Here is a 27,500-nt window from a genome sequence, read left to right as displayed (position 1 = left end):
TTTGGGGTTATCCTAGGTTCTCTACACATATGCTGCTACGTGTGATAATCTATATAGAGAAAATAACTTTTTTATTTCAGGTTTATAGCGCAGTACGAGTGTATATCAGTTAGCCCTGTGCTATACTCTGTTTCCTCTAATATAAGTCCCCAAGACAGGGATAGGAGAATGGTATTTGTATACCATATCTTCTTCATGAAAATGAATATAGTCGGACTTGAGTCCTGGAAATGGGAAGTACAATGCCTGCACTTTAAAGGAGGGGTTTGGGATATTGGCAGTTTGGAGGGATATGTTGTGTATCTTTATATGTGTATGCTTCTAGACTGTTGTATTCTGAGCACCTCTGCAAAAACAGTGATAATGTGCGAGTGTGGTGAAAGTGTTGAATGATGAAAGTATTTTCTTTTTGGGGATTTTCTTTCTTTTTTGGGTCACCCTGCCTCGGTGGGAGACGGCCGACTTGTTGAAAAAAAAAAAAAAAAATCTTCTTCATACCTCCATTGAACTGCTCAGTGTTATTCCAAATATTATTTATTCTGGAGTATTTAACATGTTCTATGTTATTTATATTGTTTATTATGTCACATTAGATCAATTGTGATAGGCAAATAAGCTGTAGTGTTGATATTAGAGTAATAATAAAGCATATTCTCTTGAATCATGAGACTGAGCTCATGGCAACCAACAGTGGCTTTAAAGCCACCTTATCTTTAATGGATAATGTACTGTGTAGGTGCTTTACATAATGAGAAGCATTTCTTTTATTCATTTGAACCATGGCTAGGGCTAAAAGTAAGCAGGTTTTAACAATAAATGGAGAAAAAGAAATTGGAATGACTTATTTAGCAAGAAGCACCACCGAACAGTACCAGCAGGTTAGTGTGGCGACCCTGGAAATTTGAAATTATGCTAGCCAAAATTATTGCCGAATAACTGAAGGAACCGAATACCTGATTGCCAAATTTGTGATGGCGGACCTGTATTCATTAGCTCTCAACCTACTTTTCATTTAGTTGTAATCAATTTATTCTTTCAACTTATTTTTACTGTGTGATAGTTGCAGATGAAAATATTTTCCTGCTTGAATGCTTGTATACTTTTCTATAATATAAAAAGTTGTACATCATATATAATTATATATTGTCTAGTGAAATTTACATGGATTTTCCCCAATTAACCTTTAGGCTCTGTCACTCTCTATTGGGGACCTCGTTCAACTTTTCTTTGGACGTGCAACAACAGTAAATCAGCTCCGGGCTCCTTTGCAACAATTTGTGAGGGAGAGAGCACTTCAAGGAAATCAGCCTACTGAAGAGAATTTAGATCGTGCCATTGATAACGTTATTCGTGATCTTCATCCTCATCTTGTCCTTACTGCTGTGAGTGCCTTCTGTACTTTTTCTTCCTATATTTTGAGGTCTATTAAAAATGTCAGATTGACTTAACTGTAAGCATTGCAGTAGTGAAATGGTAGGTTACTTAGATTGGATTTATAGATTATTCAAAATCCTGCTGTCACTATAGATCTTACTGTACTGAAAGATCATGTAAAAAAGTGGAACACATTGCTATTTTGTTTATTCTATTCATTAAAAATAAGTGGTATACATCAGGGATTTAACAAAACTCCCTGTTATGAAAATTACTGTGAGGAAAACCTATTATAACTGCAATAAACAGAAAAGTAAATTGTAAGTTAAAACTGAAAACTTTATTATTATAAATAAAATAAAAATGAATATTATAATCAGGATGGTACTTATTCTAAAGCCTGAGGGGTTAATATAGCTAAGTAATTATAGCGGTGTTTTAGTGTGGCAGTGGTGTGCCAGGTAGTGTTGGAGACGGGTGGAAGAAGTCTCCAGGAAGGAGCATAGGTTTGTGCTGACTATAACTGGTGATAGTCACTTGTTGACGGATGTAGGTGTCCAACCTGGGCACCCACATCAGTTTTACTTTTTAACTGGGCTCTTTTTTTTTTTATTTTTATCATTCACTTTTTTTTTTTTTTAACTACATGGTTTAAGCTGGATTAGGATTTCAAAAATATTTTTCATAGTGCAAAAGGAGAGCAGATGATAGTGGGAGAGGCACTGTCAAGAAATTTGGCTGAAAATAAGAAAAAAATTTGGAGTGAGATAAACAGGTTGAGAAAGCCTAGGGAACGACTGGATTTGTCATTTAAAAACAGGGTAGAGGAGTTGATGGGGAGCTGGAGGTACTGGGTAGATGGCGGGAATATTTTAGGAACTTTTAAATGTTGATGAAGAAAGGGAGGCAGTAATTTCATGCACTGGCCAAGGAAGCATAACATCTTGTAGGAGTGAAGAAGAGCAGGATGTAAGTGTGGGGGAGGTTCGTGAGGCATTATGTAGAATGAAAGGGGGTAGAGCAGCTGGAACTGATGGGATCATGACAGAAATGTTAAAAGCAGGTGAGGGGATATAGTGTTGGAGTAGTTGGTATTATTGTTTAATAAATGTATGAAAGGGAGGAAGGTACCTAGGGATTGGCAGAGAGCATGTATAGTTCCTTTATATAAAGGGAAGAGGGACAAAAGAAATTGTAAAAATTATAGGGGAATAAGTTTACTTAGTTACCAGGTAAAGTGTATGGTAGGGTTATTATTGAAAGAATTAGGAGTAAGACAGAGACTAGGATTGCAGATGAGCAAGGAGGCTTTAGAATGGGTAGGGGATGTGTAGATCAAGTGTTTACACTGAAGCATATATGTGAACAGTACAGTGGACCCCCGCTTAACGATCACCTCCAAATGCGACCAATTATGTAAGTGTATTTATGTAAGTGCGTTTGTACGTGTATGTTTGGGGGTCTGAAATGGACTAATCTACTTCACAATATTCCTTATGGGAAAAAATTCGGTCAGTACTGGCACCTGAACATACTACTGGAATGAAAAAAGTTCGTTAACCGGGGGTCCACTGTATTTAGATAAAGGTAGGGAAGTTTTCATTGCATTTATCAATTTAGAAAAGGCATATGATAGTGGAAACGGGAGCAATGTAGTAGATTGCAAGTGTATGGAATATGTAGTAAGTTACTAAATGCTGTAAAGAGTTTTTATGAGGATAGGCTCAGGTTAGGCTGTGTAGGAGAGAGGGAGATTACTTCCCAGTAAAAGTAGGTCTTAGACAGGGATGTGTAATGTCACCATTGTCGTTTAATATATTTATAGGTGGGGTTGTAAAAGAAGTAATTGTTAGGGTGTTGGGGAGAGGGGTGGGATTAATTTAAGGGGAATCAAATACAAAATGGGAGTTGACAGTTACTTTTTGCTAATGATACTGTGATTATAGGAGATTCTAAAGAAAAGTTGCAAAGGTTAGTGGACGAGTTTGGGAGGGTGAGTAAAAGTAGAGTTGAAAGTGAACATGGATAAGAGTAAGGTGATGAGGGTATCAAATGATTTAGATAAAGAAAAATTGGATGTTATGTTGGAGAGAGGGAGTATGGAAGAAGTAAATGTTTTCAGATATTTGTGAGTTGACTTGTCAGCAGATGGGTTTATGAAGGATGAGGTTAACCATAGAATTGATGAAGGAAAAATGGTGAGTGGTGCATTGAGGTATCTGTAGAGACAAAAAATGTTATCAATGGAGGCAAAGAAGGGAATGTACAAAAGTATAGTGGTACCAACACTCTTACATGGGTGTGAAGCTTGGGTTGCAAATGCTGCAGCAAGGAGGCAGCTGGAGGCAGTGGAGATGTCCTGTCTAAGGGTAGTGTGTAGTGTAAATATTATGCAAAGAATTCAGAGTGTGGAAATTAGGAGGTGTAGAGTTACTAAAAGTATTAGTCAAAGGGCTGAAGAGGGGTTTTTGAGGTGGTTTGGTCATTTAGAGAGAATGGATCAAAGTAGAATGACTTGGAGAGTGTATAAATCTGTAGGGAAAGGAAGGAGGGGTAGGGATCGTCCTCAAAAAGGTTGGAGGGACGGGGTAAAGGAGGTTTTGTGGGTGAGGAGCTTTGATTTCCAGCAAGCATGTGTGAGCATGTTAGATGGGAGTGAATGGAGACGAATGGTTTTTGGGACATGAGCTGTTGGAGTGTGAGCAGGGTAATATTTTGTGAAGGGATTCAGGGAAACCAGTTAGTTGGATTTGAGTCCTGGAAATGGGAAGTACAATGCCTGCACTTTAAAAGAGGGGTTTGGGATATTGGCAGTTTGGAGGGACTTTTGAACTGTTGTATCTGAGCGCCTGTGCAATAACAGTGATTTATGTATGAGTTAGGTGAAAGTGTTAAATGATGATGAAAGTATTTTCTTTCTTTTTGGGTCACCCTGCCTCGGTGGGAGACGATTGATGTGTTAAAAAAATATTCATGGTGAGTTTGTAGTAAAATATCTAGTCTTCGGGAAGGACCAAACAATACAAACATGTATTCATTTTGTGATTCAGGGCTAATTGCACTATCATATAGCAGTCTGCATCCTTTTTAACTTTAAATTAATTCAAATTTTCTGAAATTGGTTGCTTCACTATATATATTGGTAATATCATCGGGTCAGTAATGTAACTTCTTAAAAGAATAATGATAATTTTTCTTTAATGGGTAGGGGGTGTGTGGACCAGGTGTTTACAGTGAAACATATAAGGGAACAGTATTTAGATAAGGCTAAAGAGGTCTTTGTGGCATTTATGGATTTGGAAAAGGCGTATGACAGGGTGGATTTGGGGGCAATGTGGCAGATGTTGCAAGTGTATGGTGTAGGAGGTAGGTTACTGAAAGCAGTGAAGAGTTTTTACGAGGATAGTGAGGCTCAAGTTAGAGTATGTAGGAAAGAGGGAAATTATTTCCCAGTAAAAGTAGGCCTTAGACAAGGATGTGTGATGTCACCGTGGTTGTTTAATATATTTATAGATGGGGTTGTAAGAGAAGTATATGCAAGGGTCTTGGCAAGAGGCATGGAGTTAAAAGATAAAGAATCACACACAAAGTGGAAGTTGTCACAGCTGCTCTTTGCTGATGACACTGTGCTCTTGGGAGATTCTGAAGAGAAGTTGCAGAGATTGGTGGATGAATTTGGTAGGGTGTGCAAAAGAAGAAAATTAAAGGTGAATACAGGAAAGAGTAAGGTTATGAGGATAACAAAAAGATTAGGTGATGAAAGATTGGATATCAGATTGGAGGGAGAGAGTATGGAGGAGGTGAACGTATTCAGATATTTGGGAGTGGACGTGTCAGCGGATGGGTCTATGAAAGATGAGGTGAATAATAGAATTGATGAGGGGAAAAAGAGTGAGTGGTGCACTTAGGAGTCTGTGGAGACAAAGAACTTTGTCCTTGGATGCAAAGAGGGAATGTATGAGAGTATAGTTTTACCAACGCTCTTATATGGGTGTGAAGCGTGGGTGATGAATGTTGCAGCGAGGAGAAGGCTGGAGGCAGTGGAGATGTCATGTCTGAGGGCAATGTGTGGTGTGAATATAATGCAGAGAATTCGTAGTTTGGAAGTTAGGAGGAGGTGCGGGATTACCAAAACTGTTGTCCAGAGGGCTGAGGAAGGGTTGTTGAGGTGGTTTGGACATGTAGAGAGAATGGAGCGAAACAGAATGACTTCAAGAGTGTATCAGTCTGTAGTGGAAGGAAGGCGGGGTAGGGGTCGGCCTAGGAAAGGTTGGAGGGAGGGGGTAAAGGAGGTTTTGTGTGCGAGGGGCTTGGACTTCCAGCAGGCATGCGTGAGCGTGTTTGATAGGAGTGAATGGAGACAAATGGTTTTTAATACTTGACGTGCTGTTGGAGTGTGAGCAAAGTAACATTTATGAAGGGATTCAGGGAAACCGGCAGGCCGGACTTGAGTCCTGGAGATGGGAAGTACAGTGCCTGCACTCTGAAGGAGGGGTGTTAATGTTGCAGTTTAAAAACTGTAGTGTAAAGCACCCTTCTGGCAAGACAGCAATGGAGTGAATGATGGTGAAAGTTTTTCTTTTTCGGGCCACCCTGCCTTGGTGGGAATCGGCCAGTGTGATAATAAAAATAAAAAATAATAATAAATTATAACCCTGTCTTTGGGATTAAGAATGTGTGAAGAATATTCAAACCTATTATTGTACTTGATCAATTAAATCCAGCACTGATACAATTTCAGGGAGATGCACATGTACATGAAGGAATTGATTACGTTAATACTGTACATAACTTCATCCGACATCGATTACATGATATTTTCAACTTGGTGTTGAATCATAGTAAGTCTCATTTAATTTTATGTATTTTAAATAGGATATCATTCATTTTAATTTAATTCCATTATTGCTGTATAGACTTTAATTGCTTTGCCTTTTTTTTTTTAAGCTACTTTGCACATTTACAGCACTTGATTATGTAAATCCAACCATTGCTGGTATGACCTTGCCTCCTCTACCTTCTACCCTACATTTAAAAGTGCTCAGAGTCTTCATAATTTAAAAAAAAAATTCTGAAATGATAGAATTTTTTTTTAAGTGAAGACACTAAAAATATGAAATTTGATGGAAGACTTATTCTGCTGACTTTGAATAATAATATAAGTCAATTCCATTGCTCAACTTGACCAAATTCTTGGCTATTTCACTATGATGCCTTCTGTTTCATGGATTGAGCACAAGAAACTACATATTCAGCTCTCAAAACAACCCTGTCAAGTACATATCAGTCAGTAATTTAGCTAATTTTACACAAAATTAAAAAATGCCAGTTTAAAAAGAGTCCAAAATAAACGATGTAGACATTCCAGGTACTAAAACAACATTTTCTCTATTCATTAATCACATCCCCATGTCTCCTAAAATAATTACACTCGACTTCTATTCTGAATTCATCACACAAGATAAAAAATTTACCATATTTCTCTGATAAAATATTACTGTGACTTCATGGTCATGGTTTATGGCATCCCAATAATTGAATCAATCATAGTAAAAACTTATTAAACAGACTGGGAGCTGTAAAAGGAAGGGGCCTTACCTGTCATCAGGAAAATTGGCAAAAATTTAAAATTTTTGCTACTTTGCGGTTGATTTCAAGCTACTTCCAGTCTTGGAACCAACCAAAATCTTCTCTATTTTAGTTGCACATCTTGCATTCTCTCAAATAATACCAAGTTGTCAATAAAGCCATGAAAACTATCCTAGAAAACACATCAAAGCCTCTATTTGAAACCAAACACAAGGTCAGAGTTGTTCTTTTCCCATCATGCACTGTAGAGGGCAGTTTTTTTTTTTATACTGTGTGTGCACACCTGCAATTTTTTATTTCCATATACATATGCCTTTCTTTCCACAGATACCTTAACACACCACCTACTGTATTCCTCTTATCTATCCTGTTGTTCATAGACCCATCTGCTGACATGTTCACTCCCAAGTATCAGAAGGTATTCACCGTCATACTCCTTCCTACAATCCAGTATTCAGTATTTCATTGCTTAGGCTTAGTTACCCCTATCATCTTCTCTTGTATGTTTTCTTTTAATTTCCTGTTCATACATTCCTTCCCAAATTTGTTTTCCAACCTTTGTAACCTTTCTTTAGTCTCCCAAAAGACATGCCACTGGCAGAAGCCAAGTGCAATAACTCCCACTAATTACCAGATCCATCATTAATCCCACACCTCGCCAACATCTTGGCATTCACTTCCTTTATAATACCATCTATAAATATATTAAGCAACCGGGATGAAATTACACATCTCTTAGTTTTGCTTTCATTGGGATAAAGTCTCCTTACTGCCTACATACTCTTAACCTGCACCTCACTATCCACATAAAAACTTTATGCTCTTCAATAAACTACCACTTATTACATATATTGGCAACAGTTGATACATGGCTTCACTATTCGCCCTTTCATTTGCCTTTTCTTAATTCATAAATGCAGCAAACAGTTCTTTTCCCTTATCTAAGTACTGTTAACTTATGGTTCATTGTAAACATTGACACAAGGGAGCAGTGCATGTTCACTGCCAATCCTTTGGTATCTTCCCTTCTTTCATGTATATACAGTAGACCCTTATGTTACACTGTAGTTACGTTCCTGAAAATGTTGTGTTAGATAAGTCCATGTTACGTAAACTGAAGAACTTGAGAGAAATAGGGCTACGTTCCTGGGACCTACCAAAATCCAAACAACTTTTTTTTAGACATCCTAATCTTACAAAAATAAAAACGATAATTTATTTTTGTTGCTTAACCCTTAAACTGTCCAAACGTAGATCTGGAGATCTTTTTTTTTTTTTTTTTTTTTTAAATTTGAAAGCGTTTAAAAAAAAAAACTGGTTTTCGTTTTTTTTTATGTATTTGAAAATATGTAAAAACACGTAGATCTACTTTTGGAGCACTACACGTGTGAACGTAGATCTGTATTTGGACAGTTTAAGGGTTAAGACTACAAATGCAGCAGAAATAATATTTACTTTAAATTGTGGTTGCTGGTGTATGTCGAAAATAAATGGTATAAAATACCGACACAATGGAAACATAAACACATATGCAGTTTAACGTGATCCTTTATTGACAACGTTTCACCCACACAGTGGGCAACATTCTGAACATGACTATAAATACTCCCGTACCTTCCACCCCAGGTAGATCTGTGTGTGACTTGAAAAAGCCCACTGTGTGGGTGAAACGTCAATAAAGGATCACATTAAACTGCATATGTGTTTGTTTCCATGGTGTATGTCATTGATTGTGAAGAGTGGAGATGCATGATGCCTGCATTTAACCCCTTGACTGTGGCAACCCCAAATCCTGAGGTGTCTCCTGGTGTCGCAAAATTTAAAAAAAAAAAAAATATATTTTATGAAATGATAGAGAATCTTTTCCTGATTGTAACAACACCAAAAGAATGAAATTTGATGGAAAACTGATGGAATTACGCTCTTGCGGTGTTAGCGACTTCGGCGATATTTATGAATTGGCGATTTCGCCAACTTTGAGCCCTATTTTCAGCTAATTCCATTTTTCCAGTCGACCAAACTCATAGCTATTTCTTTAGAACTCCATTTTTTCTATCGATTGAGTACAAGAAACTGTCCATTTACCGATTTCAACTACCCAATAACATGGTCAGAAATTTGCAATTTGGCCAATTTCACGGAAATTAAAAAATATGACAATTTCAAAATTAGGTCCAGAATGAACAGTGCAGACATTCCTGGCTCTAAAATAGCATTTTCTTTGTTCATCAGTCATGTCTCCAGGCCCCTCTGATATTACTCTTGCTTTCTATTTTGAATTTTTATTCAAACAAAAAATAGAAGATTTACTATTATGCAGACTACTGCAATACTGTAATAATTGTATAAATAACATCAACCCATTCATAACTACATATTAGAATGGCTAGTTGGACATTTATTAGACAATGACATCATTTGTTTACTTTTGAACATTGGCAAAAATCAAACATTTCCCATAATTTGAGCTCCATTTCCAGGTTATTTTTATAGTAAAATCAATCAAAATCACCTCTATTTCTATAATATGTTTTCCATTCTATCAAATGTGACCAAGAAAACGAGAATACATCCATAAATACTATACGAAAATATACCACAAAGTCGGCATTTTAATTAAAAAAAAACGGTCGGAGTTTTTTTTTTTCTCGTTATGCACTGCGTGCTCCAGGATTTTTTTTATATGGTGCACACTGACCACACAGACCCATTCTCTCACGTGTAGGCCTACCAGCTTTCTCCTGCTTGATTTGAAGCCGCTAAAATTTATGAGTACATATACATCAAACACAGTACCTTGTAAGACGTATACAATATACGGCTGCGACAGTCAAAGGGTTAATGTAAAATAAGACATTTAGTGTACCCAAGAGTGAGTCATGTATATACAAACGGCCCAGGGGGATGCGTCTGATACGGATGATTTCCGGGACAAGGTACGAAATCCAGACCAATATTTTGCCCCAAACAGTTGTCGAAATCCGAAACATGCAATATTCGGTGCATACAATATCCGGAATTCCACTGTATAAGATTTTTTCCAGTCGTCTAGTTGGAGTGTCAGAAAGAATAACGTTTTCTATAGTTGAACGCCAGAGAAAATGTGTACACATTAGTATTACTGGGGTAACTGTAAAAAATTATTCCTTTCATATGTCTTCACTCAGAGCGTCATTTCTTCTAAAAATGGTGTTACATGAGAATGGAAGTGTTGCTGTTTATTTATTCTACTGTACCAATGTGGAGACAGCTTGTACACAATGTAAACTTTGTGTTTTTTTTTTTTTTTTTTTTTTCAACAAGTCGGCCGTCTCCCACCGAGGTATAATACAAACGTGTATGAGCCAAAACCAGACGTGTTTGTCTGTTTACATGCTCTGCATCTCTGTCCTCATTTACTCATTCTCTCTCTTGTTTATTCATTTTATCTCGTTTACTTGCCTTTCGCCTTACATTAAGACTATAAATATTTTAAGGCAAGTAATGAATATACTATATGTATGTATTGCTTTTTTATTGTTTTTAATGCCTAGTTTTATTGCTTGTTATCTTGTTAATACAGTGGACCCCTGATTCACGATATTAATCCGTTCCTGAGAGCTCATCGTAAAGCAAAATTATCGGAAAGGGAATCAATTTTCCCCATAAGAAATAATGGAAATCAAATTAATCCGTGCAAGACACCCAAAAGTATGAAAAAAAAACTTGTACCACATGAAACATGAAGTTTAATGCAATATAATAATTACAATAACAATAGAATAATCACAATAGAATAACTGATACTTACCTTTAGTGAATATCTGGTGATGATTGATGGGATGGGAAGAGGGGAGTGTGTCAAAGTTTTTAATGTTTAGAAGGGGAATCCCCCTCCATTAGGACTTGAGGTAGCAAATCCTTTTCCAGGGTTACTTCCCTTCTTCTTTCAATGCCACTAGGACCAGCTTGAGAGTCACTGGACTTCTGTCGCACAACATATCTGTCCATAGAGGCCTGTACCTCTCGTTCCTTTATGACTTTCCTAAAGTGGTTCACAACATTGTCAGTGTACAGGTTGCCAACGCGGCTTGCAGTAGCTGTGTCAGGGTGATTTTCATCATATTTGTATGCCACTACGATTCTTAAATCTTTCAAACCAACCTTTGCTGGCCTTAAATTCACTCACATCACCACTAGTTGCAGGCATTTTTCTAATTAAATCCTCATGCAAGTGCCTAGCATTTTCACAAATGATCGCTTGAGAGATGCTATCTCCTGCTATCTGTTTTTCATTTATCCACACCAATAACAGTCTCTCAACATTTTCTAACACTTGCGGTCGCTGTTTCGTAATCACAGTTGCACCTTTTGCAAGAACAGCTTCCTTGATTGCCATTTTCATGCTCACTATAGTAGAGATGGTTGACTGGGGTTTATTATACAACTTGGCCAGCTCCGACACACGCACTCCACTTTCATATTTTGCAATTATCTCTTTCTTCATTTCAATAGTCATTAACACCCTTGGTCTCGATGGGTTGGCACTAGAAGCTTTCTTGGGGCCCATGATGACTTATTTTGCAGAAACAAGCACCAAAAACAGTGATAATATGGATAATATGGAATGTACCGAATGTATCCTTAGATGCGCGCACACTGGCTGGCTTGTAAACACTGGCACACATGGGGCAGTTCAGGCCACACGTGGAAACGTCTCGTACGAATCGTATCGCATACCGGGTTTTAGTAACTGGAACCGAGGCAAATTTTTTGCGATATAATGATTCGGATACCGGATTTATCGGATACCGATGGCTTCGCGAACCGGGGGTCCACTGTACGTATTGCTAACTTGTTAATATTGCTAACTTGTTATCTAGCATTTACATGCATTTATAAGTGGAGAAAAGGGCATTCCACTTTACGGCGATTTCCGCTTTATGGCGGTAGCCTGCAGCCTAGCCTGTCGTGTAAGTGGGGCCCTACTGTATTGGACAAATAATATGATTTGTGTCCTCTGGAATATCAGCAAAAATTGAATATTTCTGCTACTTTGAGCTCAATTTCAAGTTACTTCCAATCCTGAAACCAATGAAAATCATCTCTGTTTCTGTAATATATCTTCCAGCCTATCAAATGATACCAAGAAGCCGAGAATATAACCATAAAACCCATCCAAAAATACACTGCGAAGCCACTGTTTTAGATCAAATACATGGTCATTTTTTTTCCCATTATGCACTTCATGAGGCGTGATGTTTTTGTATGATGTATACTCACCACATAGACCCATTCTTTCATATTTAGGCACAAATTTACTGCTCACATCTTACGTGAGTGAGCTGAGCTCATCACTTTGTTCTAAGGCATGGACCCAGACCTCAAAAACCATAGTACTATGCCACTGACAGCTAAAGAGTTAAATCACCCCTCTCCTTCATTAACATGCAACAACTAGTCAAAATATCTTCATCTTTCTAGTACCTCCACCTATCCATCTAATATTTTCCCTCTTTCATTTTTACCTGCCAAATCCTTTTGCTCTTCAGGCTTCCTTAATTTTTGGATCTCTCCAAAACTGCTGCTTATTTAAAAAAAAAAATGCTGGTAGACTTACCCATTCTTGTTTTGTACTTCACCACTTTTCTTTTCCTCCCCATATACTTTGCCTGCCATATATCACTTTTCTCTTGTAAATGCCTCTCATGTGCTAACCTTTTTCTCCCTTACCTTCCTCTTTACAACATTCCACCAATCATTCCCATTTCTCACCTGCATCCATTCTCTTCTTTCAACCATCCAGCTGTATCCCACTGAAGCAGGGTGGCCCAAAAAGAAAAACAAAAGTTTCTCTTTAACTCTAGTAATGTATACAGGAGAACGGGTCACTAGCCCCTTGCTCCCAGCATTTTAGTCACCTCTTACGACGTACATGGCTTACGGAGAAAGAATTCTGTTCCATTTCCCCATGGAGATAAGACGAAATAAACAAGAACAAGACCTAGTAAGAAAATAGAAGAAAACCCGAGGGGTGTGTATATATATGCTTGTACGTGCATGTGTAGTGTGACCTAAGTGTAAGTGGAAGTATCAAGACGTACCTGAAATCTTGTATGTTTATAAAACAGAAAAAAGACACGAGCAATCCTACCATAATGTAAAACCATTAAAGGCTTTCGTTTTACTCACTCGGCAGGACGGTAGTACCTCCCTGGGCGGTTGCTGTCTCCCAACCTACTACCTAGGTTACATTTTTTCTCGTATACTAATAAACCTAATGCTGTGCCCTCTTGCACTTGACCTGCTCCTTGTTTCCAGTACTCTGTCTAGCCCAACTGTCTCAGTTCCCAGTGATTTCTTGTATCTTTCTCTGTCCCCATCTTTAGTTGTCACTTTTCTCTTTTTTACCAATTGTCATTCTTTTGGGTTTGTGTCTCCTGCAGGCATCTTAGATACAGTACAAAGATGCTGTCATGTTTCATTCTGGCACTTTTTGTAGATGTCTGATGAAATTATCTATCATATGGATTTCTGCCACCAGGATGTACTTGCATTGGTTCCATTTCTGGGCAGCAGCTGCTGCCCATCTCTTTGGTATGATTGAGGATGTTCAGGTGGAGCCTCCAGGGTTGTGGAGCAGAAAACTGAACTTAGACACTAACAGAAACATTTGTCTTCTGGGCCCTGAGAGGTCCATAAAACAGGTGTTATATTTTACCTGGCTATTGGATTTGGGTGCACCAATGGGGTTGCAGGTGATGTTGATTATATCAGTCAAGCAACACCTGGCGATTGGAGGTGAAGGTCATGCATGTGCAGTACTGCTCAAAATTGTTGATTCAAACTCCTCCCCAAATGTTAAAACAAGACTAAACATTAACATTTGTGATTAAATATGGACTTACCTCAAAGTGCTTGATTGGGCATCCTTGATGTATGCTTCCTAGAAATCTCTTGAGAACAGAAAGAGCCAAGTTCTGGAGGTACACAGGGTCAAATTTGTCACACAGTTCACAAATTGCAGCCTCCAATTTTGAGATACTTGAAGTGTCTGTATTCCTTAACTTGGGTTTCATGAACCCCCACAAATTCTTGTCTAGTAATTTCCTAGAATTCTGGCTACCCTTTTGCTAATTTAGCTGTGTGGCAGGGTGCTTCGTCTTGCTTGAGTACCTTGGCATGACACTTATCAGTCAGGTAAGTGGTCCAGCAACATTTGTATATATCACTCTTTCTTCACTGTTAATGTCACATGGTAATATCACAGGTTTACCAGCAATTTACCTGGAGTTTACCTGGAGAGAGTTCCGGGGGTCAACGCCCCCGCGGCCCGTTCTGTGAAGAATCTTGTAATTGATGAGTCTTTGATTTTGTTCAAAGGTAGGCTGTCATTCAAGCAGTGTATATACTGAGCAAGAGGAAATGCTTTGGTATAAAAGTGTTTGTACTCTGTGACTGTGACAGTGGCCTGGTATTGGATATTGTTGTATACACGGGAAGTAAAACATTGAAAGACACCAAGATGTTATTGGGTATCTCAGGTGACGTAGTGAGAAGTATGATGGCACCTTATCTTGGTAAGGGTCATACATTATATACCGATAACTGGTACACAAGCCCTTTACTCAGTGATTTCTTGCGAGTGAACAAGGCAGATGTGTGTGGCACAGTGCGTTCTAATCGTAAACATATGCCCAGGTTCAACGCAGGTGCTCGTGGTGATGACATGCAGGTGTTTACTGTCAATGACTATCATGGCATTGCGGTGGCATGACAAACGAGATGTCACATTGTTGACAACCATTCACCGTAATGAAATGCAAGACAGTGGCAAAGTTGATAGTGACTAATGAACATATTCGAAAACCAGTGACAGTGATTGATTATGCACAAAATATGCGCTTGGTTGACAAATGTGACATGCAGATTGGCTTTGTTGATTGTGTTCGTAAGAGTTACAAGAGATACATGAAACTTTTCTTCCATCTCATGGACATTTCAGTGCTCAATGCATATAATATGTACCAAATAGACTGGCAACAGACCACCGTATGGTGAATTTTGTGTCTGTTGTCAGACAACTCATAATGAAGTACCAGGTAACTACACCTGCTATACAACAAGGTCCTCGAATTCCTCAGAATATACCCAAGCATTTGAGGAGGGAAGGTGATCATTTCATAATACAGCTTCCTTCAACTCAGAAGAAATTTGCTCAGAAGAGATACATTGTGCACAAAAAAACAACGGCAACAAAGACGCACAGACACTCGGTTTATGTGCGAGGAATGTAAGGTACCTCTGTGCATAGTGCCTTGTTTCAAGGACTTCCACAAGCTCCAGCAGTTCGAAAACCATGTCCAGTGATTGTAAATATGTAAATATATGATAGAACATTAGTATTATACAAGATTTGTGCATGTTTTTTGTAATAAACAAAAGTGGTAAACAATAATATGATGATAACTTTAGTGCAGTTATTGTGTTCAATACAGTGAGTTTATATATGTTTTATGCAGTATTGGTCTCTCAGGCCCCAAATGTAGTAGGAAAAGAAAAAAATTAGAAAAGAAAAGAGAAAACTACAGAAAACGTTGAAGTAATGCGAGTTTGTGGAAATCGTCAATGTTGCCACCACCCGGTCATTTTGGGTAAACTTCTCGACACTGTATCTCAGTAAGTACTGGTCAGAAAAAAAAATTTTTGTCTTATTACATTCACAAAAATATACTCTTTAATTCTGTAAGAAAATTTTTTTTTTTTTTTCTCAAAATTTCTTGGACTGGAGCACCACTTCAGATTTTGGCCTTGGACCCTGAAAGTGTTCAAACAGCAACTTTGCAGTGTACAGTGGTCCCTCGATAATCATAGTTCTCGAGAATCATAGATTTTGGAAATCATAGGGATATTTTCGTATAAACATGGGCTCGCAAATAGTAGTTCGTCCGGGACAGGTACACACAGCCCCGAGCCGCCTCACACTCCTTTCCCAGCCAGTGTCCCATTGTTTTATCAGCTTATTTCTTGGGTAGCATTGAAAATTGGGTTGGGGAAATGTTTTGTTAGTAGGATGAATTTATCTCTTCAAACAGGTGTAGTGTCGGATATGTGGAAGATGGCTAATGTAATTCCTATTTTTAAAGCAGGGGACAAGCCGTTACCGTCAGATTACCTCCCAATATGCCTGACCTCGATTGTAGGCAAATTGCTCGAGTCAATTATAGCCGAGATTATAAGAAGCCATCTCGATAAGCATTTTTTTTTTTTTTTCAACAAGTCAGCCGTCTCCCACCGGGGCAGGGTGACCCAAAAAAGAAAGAAAATCCCCAAAAAGAAAATACTTTCATCATCATTCAACACTTTCACCACACTCGCACATTATCACTGTTTTTGCAGAGGTGCTCAGAATGCAACAGTCTAGAAGCATACACATGTAAAGATACACAACATATCCCTCCAAACTGCCAATATCCCAAACCCCTCCTTTAAAGTGCAGGCATTGTACTTCCCATTTCCAGGACTCAAGTCCGATTATATGAAAATAACCGGTTTCCCTGAATCCCTTCACTAAATATTACCCTGCTCACACTCCAACAGATCGTCAGGTCCCAAGTACCATTCGTCTCCATTCACTCCTATCTAACACGCTCACGCACGCTTGCTGGAAGTCCAAGCCCCTTGCCCACAAAACCTCCTTTACCCCCTCTCTCCAACCCTTTCGAGGACGACCCCTACCCCTACCCTTCGATAAGCATAGCTTGATTAATAATACTCTGCATGGATTCACGAGAGGCCATTCTTGTCCAACTAATTTATTAACTTTCTTCAGTTGTGATGAATGGTTTGAAAAACCGACAAGTTGAAGATTGAGACACTTATGCAGCATATGGGAATCTTTATTCAGGAAACGTTTCGCCACACAGTGGCTTCATCAGTCCAATACAAAGAGGAAGGCGTAAGGAGAGGAGGAGTATGAGGTAATCAGTCCCTCAGCCTGGAGTCGATGTGTTCAGTCCATCAATCTTGTATATAAGTATATACAGTATATAAGCCACGTCTACGGCCCTATGCTGTACATTCTACAAGATTGATGGACTGAACACATCGACTCCAGGCTGAGGGACTGATTACCTCATACTCCTCCTCTCCTTACGCCTTCCTCTTTGTATTGGACTGATGAAGCCACTGTGTGGCGAAACGTTTCCTGAATAAAGATTCCCATATGCTGCATAAGTGTCTCAATCTTCAACTTGTCGTTTTTTCAAACCATTCATCACAACTGTCAGACACTGCAGCATCATGGGATCTTGTTACAAAGAATTCTTCAACACTTGTTCAACCTTTGGACGAAGACCTACTTCGACTAGTGGATGGGACCACTATGACCCCGCCTCCGCCTGCTTCACCTCACCTCACTACAGTATATAAGCCACGTCTACGGCCCTATGCTGTACATTCTAATACAAGATTGATGGACTGAACACATCGACTCCAGGCTGAGGGACTGATTACCTCATACTCCTCCTCTCCTTACGCCTTCCTCTTTGTATTGGACTGATGAAGCCACTGTGTGGCGAAATGTTTCCTGGATAAAGATTCCCATATGCTGCATAAGTGTCTCAATCTTCAACTTTCTTCAGTAAAGCTTTTGAGGCTGTTGATCACGATAAAGAATTTGATATTATTTACTTAGATTTTAGTAAGGCTTTTGATAGAGTTCTGCACCAAAGACTGTTAAAGAAAGTGGCAGCTCATGGCATTGGGGGAAAAGTGCTCTCATGGATCAAGTCATGGCTCACAGACAGGAAGCAGAGAGTGTCCATAAATGGGGTTAAATCCGAGTGGGGATCTGTGACAAGTGGCGTACCACAGGGATCAGTCTTAGGCCCGTTGTTGTTTATAATATATATCAATGACCTTGATGAGGGTATTACTAGTGATATGAGCAAATTCGCCAATGACCCAAAGATAGGTAGGATAATTGATTCAAACGTAGATGTTAGAGAACTTCAGGAGGATTTAGACAATCTCTATTCTTGGTCAGAAAAGTGGCAGATGCAGTTCAATGTAGATAAATGCAAGGTTCTGAAGCTCGGGAGTGTCCATAACCCTAGCACTTATAAGTTAAATAATGTAGAACTTAGCCATACAGATTGCGAAAAGGACTTGGGGGTTATGGTGAGCAGCAACCTTAAACCAAGACAGCAGTGCCTAAGCGTACGTAATAAGGCAAATAGATTATTGGGATTTATATCAAGAAGTGTAAGCAACAGAAGTCCAGAGGTCATACTGCAGTTTTATAGATCATTAGCAAGGCCTCACCTAGATTATGCAGCTCAGTTCTGGTCTCCATATTACAGAATGGAAATAAATTCGTTAGAAAACATTCAGCGTAGAATGACTAAATAAATACATAGCATTAGAAATCTTCCTTATGAAGAAAGATTGAAGACTCTTAAATTACATTCACTTGTTAGACGAAGAATGAGGGGAGACATGATCGAAGTGTAAGTGGAAGATGGGTATTAATAAAGGGGATATAAATAAGGTCTTGAGGATATCTCTCCAAGAGAGAACCCGCAGTATTGGATTTAAATTAGACAAGTTTAGATTTAGAAAGGACATAGGAAAGTATTGGTTTGGAAATAGGGTAGTTGATGAGTGGAACAGTCTACCTAGTTGGGTTATTGAGGTTAGGACTTTGGGTAGTTTCAAATTTAGGTTGGATAAATATATGAGTGAGAGGGGTTGGATTTGAGTGGATAGAGTTGTCAGAGCTTATTTCTTGGATGGAAATAATTGGATGGATTCATAAGAAACATAAGAATGGAGGAACACTGCAGCAGGCCTGTTTGCCCATACTAGGCAGGTCCTTTACAATTCATCCCACTAACAAAACATTTGCCCAACCCAATTTTCAATGCTACCCAAGAAATAAGCTCTGATATGCAAGTCCCACTCAAATCCAACCCCTCACACTCATGTATTTATCCAACCTATCCTCCTTATGGAGGGGGATTCCCCTTCCAAACAATAACCTCTCTTCCCTCTCTCCTCCTCCCTGTCTTCCATTCATCAACAACAGCCTTCAATAAATGTAACTATCATGTTGAATGTTCATTCTTTTGTGCATGTAAATCTATCTTTAAGATAAAAAAAAAATTTTGTTGATACTTCTGGGTGTCAGGAACGGATTAATTGTATTTACATTATTTCTTATGGGGAAAATTGATTCGAAAATCGTAGATTTCGATAATAGTAGCACCTCCAGGAACAGATTAATTACGAAAAACGAGGGACCACTGTATTTTCGTTTGGTATTTATGGTTGTATTCTCATTTTCTTGGTGTCATTTTATAGAATGGAAGACACATTACAGAAATTGAGATGATTGGTTTCATAATGAAAAGTACCTTGAAATTGAGCTCAAAGTAGCAGAAATGTTCGATTTTTGCCAATGTTCAAAAGTAAACAAATCATGCCAATCATCCAATACGCGTCAACTGGCGAGTCTAATATTCTTTCACAAGTGCGCTGATATTATTTATGCCATTTTTACACTAATGCAGTAGTCTGCATAACAGTAAATATTCTATTTTTTTGTGAGAATAAAGGTTCAAAGTGAAAAGCAAAAGAATTGTAAGAGGGGCCTGGGGACATAACTAATGAACAGAGAAAGTGTTATTTTAGTGCCAGGAATGTGTGTCTTGTTTATTCTGGACCCTATTTTGAAACTGGCATCTTTTGAATTTTGTGTGAAATTGGCAAAATTGCCAATTTGTGCCCACTGTATTGGATAGTTGAAATCAGTAATTGGCTGGTTTCTTGTACTCATTCAATTGAACAAAAGTAGTTCTAATGAAATAGTTACGATTTTTGTCGACTGGTGCATTGGAATTGGCCGAAAATAGGGCTCAAAGTGGACGAAATCACCAATGCATAAACATCGTCGAGACTGCTAACTTCGCGAGAGCATAATTCCATAAGTTTTCCATCAAATTTCAAACTTTTGGTGTCATTATGATCGGGAAAAGATTCTCTATCATTTCATAAGTAAAAGAAATAATTTTTATTTTTATTTTTTCAAAAAATTTTCGACCTTGAGAAGAAGTTTAGGAGAGGGCTTCTCGACCCTGAAAGGGCCAATGCCACTAGGACCAGCTTGAGAGTCACTGGACCCCTGTCTCACAAAATAACTGTCCAGAGTGCTGTGTTTCTGGGGTCTCTAAGATTTTCCTGAAGTGGGACAGGCTTTTGTCACTAAACATGTTGCAGATATGGCTTGTTTCAGCTTTGTCAGGGTGGTGTTTCTCTACAAAAGCTTGCACCCTAGTCCACATTGCGCATACCTCTTTAATCTCTGAAGAAGGCACATCCTTTACTCCCTCTTCCTCCTCCTCTGAAGCAAGTTCCTCAGCTGCAGTCTGTTGCTGTTCAAGTTGAAGCTCTTGCAGCTCTTCAGTGGTTAGCTCTTCCCTGCGGTCCTCCACCAACTCTTCCACATCCTCGCCACTCACCTCCAACCCCAGGGACTTCCCCAGTGCCACAATAGAGTCCATGGAGTCGGCAGGGTCAGGGTCAGCCTCAAACCCTTCAAAATCCCTTTTGGATATAATCTGGCCACAATTTTCTCCAAGCAGAGTTCGAAGTCCTGGAAGTCACTCCCTCCCAAGCCTTACCTATAAGGTTTATGCAATGGAGGATTGTGAAGTGATTCCTCCAGAACACTCTTAGGGTCAGCTGAGTGTCCGACATCACTACAAAGCACTTTTGAAACACTGCTTTTGTGTAGAGTTTTTTGAAGGTAGAAATGACCTGCTGGTCCATGGGCTGTAGGAGAGGAGTGGTATTAGGAGGCAAGAACTTCACTGTGATGAAACTGAAGTCCCTAAACACTTGGTCTTGCAAGTCTGGAGGATGTGCAGGAGCATTGTCCAGTAACAGGAGGCAATTGAATGGCAATTTCTTTTCCAGGAGGTATTTTTTCACACTTGGGCCAAACACATCATTAACCCACTCCGAAAATTTGCCTTGTGACCCATGCCTTATGATTAGCTTTCCACATCACACAATCTAGTCTTCATGACATTGTTTTTCTTGAACACTGGGATTTTCTGAGTGATTCACTTTGAAATCCCCACTAGCATTAGCACACAGCAAAAGAGTAAACCTGTCTTTCATAGGCTTGTATCCTGGCAGTGCCTTTTCCTCCTGGGTAATGTAGGTCCTGTTTGGCATTTTCTTCCAAAACAGGCTTGTTTTGTCACAATCGAACACTTGCTGGGGTTTGAATCATTCAGCCTCTATGTACCCCTGTAATTCCTGCACAAATTTTTCAGCCGCACATTTGTCAGAACTTGCTGCCTTGCCATGCCTTACAACACTGTGTATGCCACTACGCTTCTTAAATTTATAAAACCATCCTTTGCTGGCCATAAATTCACAAACAGCAGCACTTGTTCCAGGCATTTTCTTTGCAAGATCCTCATGCAACTGCCTTGCCTTCTTACAAATAGACTCCACAACACTCTCTCACTAATTCTTTTTCCTTAATCAACAATAATAATAACTTTTCCATCTCTTACATTATTGGTGCCTTTGTTTAGTTAGAGAAGTTACTCCTTTTGCAACATTAGCATCTTTGATTTGTTCTTTCTTTGCCAGGATGGATGTGATTGTTGATTTATTCTTGCTGTACATCCTGGCAAGTTCCACCATCTTCATACCACTCTCAAACTTTTCTATCACTTCACGCTTAAATTCCATGGTGTTTCTTTACCAGAGGAACTTTCTTTGGAGCCATGGTTGCTTATTTCAGTTGCACTGCAAAAACAAAAACTAAAAACAATGGAAAACAAGAGAAATGTTTGGATACATGAGCAGACGCTTCCTCAGCCACTGAGAGACAAAGCCAAACTGACGTGCAAGTGGCCCCAGCCAGCAGATGGATGCATCCCAAACGGCCAATAGCCGGGCGCCAAAAAACCGGCCGATAACCGAGTTGGCCGATAACAGAACCGGCTGATAACCAGGGGTCCACTGTATTAACTCCACACCTTCTGATTTCCACACTCGAATTTTCTGCATAATATTTACACCACACATTGCCCTTAGACAGGACATCTCCACTGCCTCCATCTGCCTCCTCACTGCAGCATTTACAACCCAAACTTCACACCCATATAAGAGTGTTGGTACCACTATACTTTCATACATTCCCTTTTTTGCGTCCATTGATAACGTTTTTTGTCTCCACATATACCTCAGTGCACCATTCACCTTTTTTTTTCCCTCATCAATTCTATGGTTAACCTCGGCCTTAATAAACCCATCTGCTAACACGTCAACTCCCAAATATCTGAAAACATTCACTTCTTCCATACTCCTCCTCTCCAATGTGATATCCAATTTTTCTTTATCTAAATCATTTGATACCCTCATCACCTTACTCTTTTCTATGTTCACTTTTAACTTTATACCTTTACACACCCTCCGAAACTTGTCTACTAACCGTTGCAACTTTTCTTTAGAATCTCCCATAAGCACAGTATCATCAGCAAAAAGTAGCTGTGTCAACTACCATTGTGTATTTGATTCCCCATAATTTAATTCCACCCCTCTCCCCAACACCCTAGCATTTACTTCTTTTACAACCCCATCTATAAATATATTAAACAACCATGGTGACATTACACATCCCTGTCTAAGACCTACTTTTACCGGGAAGTAGTCTCCCTCTCTTCTACACACCCTAACCTGAGCCTCACTTTTTTTTTTTTTTTTCAACAAGTCGGTCGTCTCCCACCGAGGCAGGGTGACCCAAAAAAGAAAGAAAATCCCCAAAAAGAAAATACTTTCATCATCATTCAACACTTTCACCACACTCACACATTATCACTGCTTTTGCAGAGGTGCTCAGAATACAACAGTTTAGAAGCATATACGTATAAAGATACACAACATATCCCTCCAAACTGCCAATATCCCAAACCACTCCTTTAAAGTGCAGGCATTGTACTTCCCATTTCCAGGACTCAAGTCCGACTATATGAAAATAACCGGTTTCCCTGAATCCCTTCACTAAATATTACCCTGCTCACACTCCATCATCTTCATAAAAACACTTTACAGCATTTAGTAACTTACTACCTATTCCATATACGTACTTGCAACATCTGCCACAATGCTCCCCTATCCACTATCATGTGCCTTTTCTAAGTCCATAATTGCAATAAAAACTTCCCTACCTTTATCTAAATACTGTTCTCATACATGCTTCAAGGTAAACACTTGTTCTACACATCCCCTACCCACTCTAAGGCCTCCTTGCTCATCTGCAATCCTTCTCTCTGTCTTACCTCTAATTCTTTCAGTAAGAACCCTACCATACACTTTTCCTGGTATACTCAGTAAACTTATTCCCCAATAATTTTTACATTCTGTTTTGTCCCCCTTCCCTTTATATAAATGAAGTATACATGCTCTCTGTCAATCCCTAGGTACCTTCCCCTCTCGTACATTTATTAAACAAGTGTATATAGTATATATTAATTAATTTGATGCAATTTCTCTTTCCTAACAGCTGATGCAGAAACCTTTGGGCCATCATTGGTGTCTTTAGTTCGACGAGCACTTGGGGAATTTATAGCTCTCTCACTACACTGTTTCACAGATGGAGCTCAAGGATTAGAGCGAGTATTACAAGAAAGAGTTGTAAGTGTCTGTGAAGGAGCATTTTTTAAATGCGTTTTCATTTAATTTTTTTGAAAAATGTGAAAGAGCTTTTTTACTGTAAGGGACCTAATGTGCACTTTTTCTTCAGTAATTCTGACATTTCCTACCAACACTAGGTGATTCATATAAGTAAAAAATCAACCATTACTCATTTTCTAGTTGTCTTTCTAGAAGCTTACAAACATTATAATTCACATGAGCCAACAAGTTATAACATTCTCATACATCCTTCAAATTACTGGCACTACTATCCTCCTCCAGATGTGAATACCCTCATAGATATATCGACATATCACTAATAGAGGGATTCTTAGGTTTCGTAATTATAATGAGCATTGCTTAATGAAAGCTCGCTTAGTGGAATATCAAAAACATAGGACCCTTTCTCTGTGTAACAACCAACTAGTTTTGTTTAATGACCAGATTTACTGGACCCAAATTTCCTGCCTTGATTCATGTAGATATTATCATAGTCTCACTATTTTTTCACTGTTTCATTAAATATTACCCTAATCTAGATTATACTGACTTTAAAAAGAACAGAGATTTTGGTGTGAGAAATTAAATGAGGCTATTTTGAACAAAATCCTACAGTTGGTTTTCGTTTTTAAGTGCAATGCACCAAGTTAGGGTAAATAGACATAGCCAGCGGAATCAAGACTGAATTTCACATATTTTTCCCCCCCTCTTGATTTTTGATCGGTTTCATTTTTTTTGTATATGACCATATTATGTGTGGTAAGCTTGTATTTTCTCCATCAGGAAGTGGAACAGAATTCTTCCTCTGTAAGTCACATGTGTCGTAAGAGGAGACTAAAATGCCAGGAGTAAGAGGCTAGTAACCCCTTCTCCTATATACATTACTGAAGTTAAAAAAAAAGAAACTTTCATTTTTCATTTTGGGCCACCCTGCTTCGGTAGGATATGGCCGGTTTGTTGAAAGAAGAAGCTTGTATTTCTTCATAAAAATTCATCACTTAATGTGAAATGTAGGATATTATCATTGGTTTATTTTAATTTTTTTCCACTATTTGTAATGACTGTCATAAAAACTATCCCCCAAGGACATGAGATACGGGCATAGGATTTTGGATGAGACTATTTAGAATGAAATACTATGGTTCATTTTTATTTCAGGTGTCATACACCAATTGAACAGAAAATGAACACTGCTTAATTTTTTACAGTAATTATTGCTCGAACTGGTATATATTGACATAAAAAATTTATTTAAAAAGGAGAGAGATTTGGGCATGAGAAATACATTGAGACTTCTCAGTAAAATTATTCATTTTCTTGTGGAGTGTCATGTGACACGTCAAGAGAAAATCGACCCAGCATGAGGGAAATATGACTGAATGCTGTCTTCTATTTTTTCCTCCATTGATAGTCAATCCTTCATTTATTTTTTATTTATAACCCTTATGGAATATGTGTGGTAATCTTACATTTTCATAAAAATTCATTAATGAATTTGAAATCCTTCGAGATTAATCTAGGCTCACTTAAATTTTTCACAATATCGTGTTAAATATCATTCTGGTGTGGCTTCTGATGACTGTCATAAAGAAAGCTGAAGCAAAAGAATTTATTTGGACCTAGGAATTTGAATGAGATTTAAATGAAATCCTGTATTCATTTTTATTACCAGTGTCATACACCAAGTCAGTGAAAATTCAGTGTGATTACCTTATCAGAATGAGTGTGAAACCAACAAACGAACATGCATGACACAGTGCTGCTGTTATAAAATTGGTACTGGTGATTATTGCTGAATGGAGGAGGAAGGAAGGAATTTGAGAAGAGGGCTTGAAGAGCCATTGCAACTCATTAACCAACAATAGTCGGCCTAAGAGCCATCAGATTTGCAATCCATCAGCCCTACTAAATCAGCCTAGGAACTGTCACAACCCTTCATCCCAGCAATAACAAAAAATTGATGTGATGTTTCTCTGGCTATTTTGATAATTTTTTCATAGTTTTTCATTTTTTTTTGTGTTATACACTCAATAAACTGATGTATAATACCACTATGCCTCCTGAACAGTGGACCCATATCTAGTAGGACTTTATGGGAAAATAGATTTGCTTTATTTGAAAAACTAATTACATATGGGAAATTACCATCATGGTTTCCATCTCAAGTTACAACATGGGATTTTATGGGAAAATTAGATTCATTCAATGTAATTTCCGCATAATGAACCATTGTTATGGTTTCTGTTTTGGTCGTTAAGTGAGTTATGATTCTGTTAGTGTTGCTGGTTGAGGAAAGAATGTCATCTAAAGGAATTTTTAGCATTTATGTTTCATTTTGGTGTCATAGTATTGTTCAGTAAATATGTTAAGGATTATAATGTTTGCTGTAATTTACTTTTCAGCGCTCTATAATGGCAGGAGTGAGTCCAGCTATCCAAACATGGTCTGTCAATACTTCAATAATGCAGCTAAGATCTATGATGAGCCGAATGACCATAACAGATGATCACATCCGAAGATATGTGGTGTCCCCTGATGAAGGTCGAAGGATGGAAGAAGAACGTAATCGCAGACAACGTGCAAGCAGATCTCTTGCTGCACAGCCAACGCCTCCAGCAGCTGCTACTGAGCAGATTGCTACAGAAAATGTTGTTAATGTAGCACCTTCCAATGGGCCTGTAGTAGAGGTATATTTACTATTAACCCTTAAATGGTCCAAACGTATATATACTTTTTTTCAACATCTGAAAGTATGTAAAAAAATGTAGATCTTTTTTTTTTTTTGTTTTACATTTGAAAACGTGTAAAAAAAAAAAACATTTATCTACATTTTCTTTTTGTTATATTTGAAAATATGTAAAAAATAGTAGATCTACTTTTGTAGCACTACGAATTTGAATGTCGATCTGGGTTAATATGGGCAGTTTGGTGGGAAATTTTAAGTTTTTATTATACAAAGTGTAGTCATTAGCCAGTTCAGTATACCAGGCTTCTGTTACAGCACTTACTAACATTCTTAGGCTAGACTAACATGTTTCATATTTGGATCACTGTAAGCCTCATAATTTTTGTATTTAACAGTTATAGATTAGATATTTTTGCAGCTGCGGAAAAAAAATATTCATAATGAGTTTAATATGTAATAATATTTTAGAATGAAATTTCAGGTACGTCTTGCTACTTCTACTTAGGTCACACTGCACATGCATAGACAAGCATATATATACACATGCTCCTCTGGGTTTTCTTTTGTTTCCATAGTAGTTTTTGTTCTTGTTTATTTCCTCTTATCTCCATGCGGAAGTGAAACGGAATTCTTCCTCCATGAGCCATACATGTTGTAAGAGGCGATTAAAATGCTGGGAGCAAGGGGCTAGTAACCCCATCTCCTGTATATATTACTAAAGTTAAAAGGAGAAACTTCAGTTTTCCATTTGGGCCACCCTGCCTTGGTGGGATACTGCCAGTTTGTTGAAAGATGATTTTAGATAGTAATGAATAAAGACAAATGGTTTGTGAGACCTGATGATCTATTGGAGTATAAGCAAGATAATATTTTGTGAAAGGATTCAAGGAAACTGGTTAGCTGGACTTGAGTCCTAGAGGTGGGAAGTACAGTACCTGAACTTTAAGGGAGGGGTTTGGGATAGTGGCTCTTTGGAGTGACATCTAAACTGTCTTACCTGAACACCTCTCCAAAGACACCGATTATGTGTGAATGATGGTGAAAGTGTTACTTTCTTTTTGGGTTATCTGTCTTGGTGGGAGACTGCCGATGTGTTAACAGGTAAAAATGCCTGGAACTAATGCTCATTGGTGAATTTAAGGCCAGCAAAGGTTGG

At 38.4% G+C, this 27,500-nt stretch overlaps 1 protein-coding gene across 2 annotated transcripts in view; it reads left to right on the top strand.

Moving 5' to 3' along the window:
• LOC138852471 (large proline-rich protein BAG6-like) overlaps positions 1 to 27,500 on the top strand; it is a gene marked incomplete at its 5' end in the record, with an annotated part of 60,039 nt that overhangs the window by 11,977 nt on the left and 20,562 nt on the right. For both annotated transcript variants that reach the window (XM_070083413.1, XM_070083412.1), the window contains 4 exon segments: positions 1,188 to 1,382; positions 6,116 to 6,215; positions 23,528 to 23,658; positions 26,061 to 26,345. In XM_070083413.1, the coding sequence (XP_069939514.1) occupies positions 1,188 to 1,382; positions 6,116 to 6,215; positions 23,528 to 23,658; positions 26,061 to 26,345 (711 nt within the window).

Source organism: Cherax quadricarinatus, chromosome 9 (genome assembly GCF_038502225.1).
Source record: "Cherax quadricarinatus isolate ZL_2023a chromosome 9, ASM3850222v1, whole genome shotgun sequence".
Taxonomy (NCBI): Eukaryota; Metazoa; Arthropoda; class Malacostraca; order Decapoda; family Parastacidae; genus Cherax; species Cherax quadricarinatus.
The sequence above is the reverse complement of the archived record's forward strand: the minus strand, read 5'-3'. Positions and strand labels throughout refer to the sequence as shown.